This window comes from Apis mellifera, linkage group LG9 (genome assembly GCF_003254395.2).
Source record: "Apis mellifera strain DH4 linkage group LG9, Amel_HAv3.1, whole genome shotgun sequence".
Classification (NCBI taxonomy): Eukaryota; Metazoa; Arthropoda; class Insecta; order Hymenoptera; family Apidae; genus Apis; species Apis mellifera.
The window spans coordinates 1,869,189-1,875,188 of NC_037646.1; the positions used below are offsets into that span (position 1 = coordinate 1,869,189).

The 6,000-nt window shown below is 15.5% G+C and overlaps 1 protein-coding gene across 3 annotated transcripts in view; it reads right to left on the minus strand.

Moving 5' to 3' along the window:
• Positions 1-5,663, minus strand: part of LOC412787 (protein TAPT1 homolog) — a 106,979-nt gene extending 101,316 nt beyond the window's left edge. For 2 of the 3 annotated variants that reach the window (XM_026442735.1, XM_026442737.1), the window contains exons 1-3: positions 5,151-5,295; positions 3,864-4,018; positions 3,403-3,500 (exon numbers count right to left, since the gene is read on the minus strand). In XM_026442735.1, the coding sequence (XP_026298520.1) occupies positions 3,403-3,500; positions 3,864-4,018; positions 5,151-5,295 (398 nt within the window). Of the gene's footprint in view, positions 1-3,402; positions 3,501-3,863; positions 4,019-5,150; positions 5,383-5,512 lie in introns of those variants that run through there. The other variant, XM_026442736.1, reaches the window with a different exon arrangement.
• Between the last annotated feature and the right edge of the window lie 337 nt (positions 5,664-6,000).

A 6,000-nucleotide genomic window follows, 5' to 3' on the forward strand; every position in this document is an offset into this window, starting at 1 on the left:
ATAATATAGTAATAAAGAAATTAAAAATAATCCAAGAATAGTTGTTCAAATATCATAAATGAGCTGCACGATGTAATATTTTTTTACATCTTGTATATAAAATTAAACTAAATTAAACTGAATATTCAAGCCCTCAAAAATAGCAAATATTTCCATTCTTATCATAAACTTTGGAATATTTTGTTCTAAATAAATATCCTGATTTTCTTTCAAATATTAAATATTTTTTTATTTTATTTTATGTATTTTTAGAATAAATTTTGCATTCACCTTTTGTTTACATACAATTGCGTAAAGAAAATAAATAAACAAAAATAAAATAATCAATTATAATCTTTTCGACAATTCTTAAATAAATGATTTTAGAAAAATATTTGAACATTAATATTGCAGATATTTGTTATATTTCAAATCAATTACTTTATAAATAAATTGTTTTTAAAAATTTTTTAAATGTACACAAAAAATATAGAAAATGTTACTTTTGGATATTCAAAAAAATATTCAAAAGACATTGACACAGATGTCTTTAAGATATCTTAAATTGGAAATTGGACTTTCTCACAATGAAGAATTTAATTTTAAGATTTAAAAAGCTTAATGATCACAATCTTGAAATTTTCCTAATATTCAGAACAATTCTTTATAAATTGTTTCTTTATAATATTTATAAAATATTGTTTATACTTCTGATTCTATATATAATAGTGTTATTTCATTTTTATTTCATTTTTTTTTTTAGATATTGTATTTCTTATATAGTTTTTTACTCATATTAAAATAGAAAAATATTTTTTTACGAATTCGACGAATAGGAAATAGTAAATATAATTTTTAAAATAATTTGTATATTCTGAAATATTGAAAATATTTTTCTGCTTTATATTTCATGCACTGTTTTATATATTTTTATGACATCATATTATATCATAATAATAATAATATATATTAAAAATTGTAAAAATTAAGTAAAAAATTTTAATTTATTATTTAGATATATATATATATATATATATATATATATATATACGTTATAATTATTAAAATTATATTATAATAATATATATGTAATACAATAAAATTATTTTTACTATTGAATATATTTATATATTATAAAAAATAATAAACTGAAAAAAAAATTTTTGTTTTTCATAAAATAAATATATAATATAATTTTAAATAAATTAATATATTCAAATTGATTTTTTTCTTGCAATAAAATATTTTTTAGTATAAATTCTTTAACATAAAAAATTTATTATTCGAAATTTATTTGTTAAAATAAATTGATAAAATAAATGACAATAAGATAAATTGATTTTTTATTACTAACTAAATATTATGTAATGGAAATTTTTGTTTAAATTCTATTCATTTCTTTTTTTCATACTAATATTACTTCAAAGAAGTAAAAATATATATTTCTTCAAGTATAAATGAAACTTTTATGTAAATTCATGCTAACTTGCAATTTCATTATATACTCATTAATTGAATGAAATGATATAATTTAATGTTAATATATAATAAGAAGAAAATTTTTTAATATTATGATGTTTTATATCTTATTAAAAAATTATTTAAAAATAATGTGAAGTAAATCAATTATTGCGATATAGTTGTAAAATATACTATGAATGAACAAATTTAAAAATTCATATATTTGAAAATATTTTTTTATAGTTTTATTTTTTTATAGACAAAAAATTTCATAATATAAAATAAAATTTATAATTTTTATATATAAATTTCTTTAAATATTTTATGCATATCAAGTATATTATATAATATTATATATTATGTATATTATATAATATACTATATGTATTATATTATATATAATACATATGTATATATCTGTTATATATATTTTACTGTCATACAAAATATCTTCAAAATTATGATATTGAAAATCTACTTTATTTACCTCGTTGTTTAATTCGATAAATACTATTATTTTGTTTGTTTATAATATATTGGATGTACTTTTATAATATATCGCGCATAAATCATAACCATATTTTTTCTTTTCAATAAAACCTGTTTGATATAATATAATTTATATAATAATATAATTTATATATTTATATATTAATGTTATATAATTATATAACATTAATTTAATATTATAGTTTTTACATATAAATTTCTTTATCTAATATTTTATAATTTGTAAAATTTCAAAATATTAAACAATATTTGAATTATATTTATTTATATCTGTTAATAAAATGTTAATATATTTTTAAAATATCTTTGGAGGATCGAAATCGAAATCGAAAAAAATTGATATATATATATATATGAAAATTTGATAAATATTGATATATATTAATAAAGTTTATATTATTAAAAGTTTATTTATTTTATTATAAGCATTAAGCAAGTTTAATATCGTTAAATATTATAAATTAATAAAGCAGATTGAGATAGAAGAAACTTTATCTCTATCAAATTATTCTATCTTACTCTATCTTATTGTTCTATTTTTGTTTTGTTTTATTTAATAACATGCTTATAACAAAACAAATGAATCTTAATCGATATTCTTGTAATATCACTTTTTGCGTTTATTTTGTCTAAAATTAAACATGTACTACAAATATAAATATATTATATATATATATACAATATATACATACATAATATATTTTGTAACGAATCAGTAAACATTACATTTATAAATATTAATTTAAATTTAAATTTTCAAATAATATTTACGATTAAAAAAAATTAGTAAGACTAATGAAAAATTTTATAATAATTGATTTAATCAATTGATAAAATTAATCGTTAATTTCTATATAATAATAATAAACTAATAATAATAATAAACTTATATACTTAATAATGAACTATTAATTATGTATCACTAATTAAATACATTATTTTGAACCATTTAATTAAAATTTTATTTATAATATTATAAATATGTGTTATTTTAAATAAATATTATTAACATAAATAATTTTTCACTAAATTTCTGAAAAATATTTGTATAATATGTATGAAAATTCTTATCTTATTTCGTATTTATATAAATGTATAGAAAAATGAACTATTTTTAACTATATTCATTCTTTACTTATTAATTAATGTCAGAAAATATTTGAAGAAAAAGAATATACTTGAAAATTATATATAAAATATATAAATCATCAATAAAATTAAATTTGCTCATAAATATAAATTTAATTACAATTAATATCACATATTATAATAGATTATAAAAAAATTTCTAGAAAATGCAACTTAAATATTTTAAATATAGATTATTTGATTAATACATATTTTAAATTAATGTTAATTTAAATTTTCTTAAAACATATATAATTTTGGTTAAATATTGAAAATATATATTGTTTTTTAGTTTGAATGTTTTAATAAAAAATATAAACTTACCCAAAGCAGTGTAATAAGGGTCTCGTAATTATTGTCCACAGTGCCATCATAAATCTTAGTGGAAGAAATGTATAAACAAATAAAAAAGAATCTGCACACTGAAATAAAACATTTTTTTATTACATATTATTTTTAATATTTTATTTATGAATTTATGTGAATTTATATATTTAAATATAAATGTAATATATTAAATTTAAAATTTTAAATATATGTAAAAAAAAAAATTAATAATCTTAAAGTTAGAAAAACAATTATCGAATTAATTTTAAAAAATTAATTATAATATATTTGCTTAAAACCATTTATAAAAGATAATTACATAAATCTTGAATTATTCTATTAATAATCTATTAGAATTATATAAATTATGTAAATTCTATTAGAATTTCTTTGTAATTTATAAAGTATAAAACGATCAAAAAATACTTTATTAAACAAAATATTTATGATATACATACTTGTAAAAATCCATAGGCCATAAATTTTTCAACTTCTCTTGGAATTTTCATAAAAGAATAAATTTTCTCTCTTCTTGCAGAAAACCTCTCTTCATCATTTTCTAATTGATAACCTCTTGTTAATTCCGTTTGTAAGAATTGTGCAAGAGAAACACCTATAATAAAAATTCATAAATTATATTTACTATAAATCAACAATTAACAAACAAAATTAATTATTATTTATTAAGTTTTAGAGTTATATATTTATTAAACTAATATCGAACAATATCGAAATAAAAATATAATGAACACATTTTCATGATATGAATAGAACATATAATTGATAATATATATATATATATATATAAATGATATTTATAGTAACTATAATTTTTTTTGAATATATAAATAATTATCGTATTTGCTTTTAAATATTTTACTTAACATAATACTGTTGTATTTTCTAGATATTTCAAATATTATGAAATTCAATCATTTTAATTAAATATTTATTAAATATTATTTAAAATTAAATATAATTATTTTAAATTTTATTTCAACATTTGTAAAATTCTCTTTCATTTTCTATGTGTAACATAAAGAAAAAAGACAATTACATATCTTATTATTTAATTTTTATTATCTATATAATTTATATTATTATTGAAAATTGAGATTTAAAAGTTATTATAAAAAAATTATTATAAAAGTTATCATATCAATTAAATTTTTTACTTATTATTTTTTCTTCTTAATAATTCTGTAACTAATAAAATTATTATATGTGTAAACTTTAATAAATAAATGTCACTCAGATTAATAAAATTTTTATTTTGTAATATAAAAATTTTATTTTATATAAATATTTTATATAAATTTTATATAATATAAAAATATAATAAATATTGAATATCTATCCTATGTGATTTTTGTTAACATATTATCCAATATATTAAAATAATTCAAAAATTTATTATATTATATATATTGTATTTTTGTTATAACTTATTTAATATTTTTCAAAATATAAAAAAGGAAATCTAAAAATAGTTACTATACTATTTGTTTATTCTTATAATTCATTATAAATTTTAATATTAATATTAATAATTTAAATTAATATTAATAATAATTTAATTAATTAAAAAAACTATTACAAATAATTTTATAGTAGTAATATATACAATAATAATTTCTAAAGTATTCGTTTAATATCCATATATTTAACTATATCATTATTATTATATAATTTCATACAACTTAATAAACAATTCAGTGAATAAATTATAATTAAAATAAAATTACCTTGTTTCTTTTGACGATATTTTCCGATATTTAATTGATTTTTAACATTTTGAATTTTATTACCATGACTATCAGATTGTTTTGTAGATTTAAATCTAATATACTTTTTTTCAGTGTAATTTTGCCAGTTTTCATCGGTATTCATTATTTTTTCTCATTCCTTGTCTGGTTACTGCATAACCTCAAATCTATTATTTTATTTGATCCGTTTTCAGGTTAAGTTTCTTGTCTTCTGTTTAAATAATTTTAATTTTACTTAAGTTATTTTTTATTATTAAGAATTGATTGACTTATTTCGTAAATAATGCACTTGTGATATTCTTCATAAAATATTATAGAGATTAAAACTATACAATACTTACGAATACGAACGTCTGAACTCTCTGACACTCTAAGGCCGTATAACGTACAAATAATATACGAATAATTCTCTCGGCTTCCGTGATCGTTTACGTCTAATTTTTTTATAATTTTGACCCTCACACTTGTGTTTATTTAACTAACTTCTATAGCTTCTCGTTTATATTATACATACTTAATTTGTATTATTTCTCAATATATTCATCATATAGTCAAAATATCATTGTATTTTGATTTATTATAACTAATAATATAATTTAGGATGATTCAAATTGATTCGAATAAATATTATGTGTTATGAAATAAATTTGAATTGCTTCGCACCTTATTCGCAAGTTTAAAAATTCCAAAACTCGAAAATCTTAGAAATCTCAATCATCATTGAAAGTTTTGATCTAAAATTCATTGAAATCTAAAATTTATTGAAAATCGTGATAGTTTTGAAAGTACTAGAATTAAAATTGGAAATCTTAATTATCTTGAAGGTCTT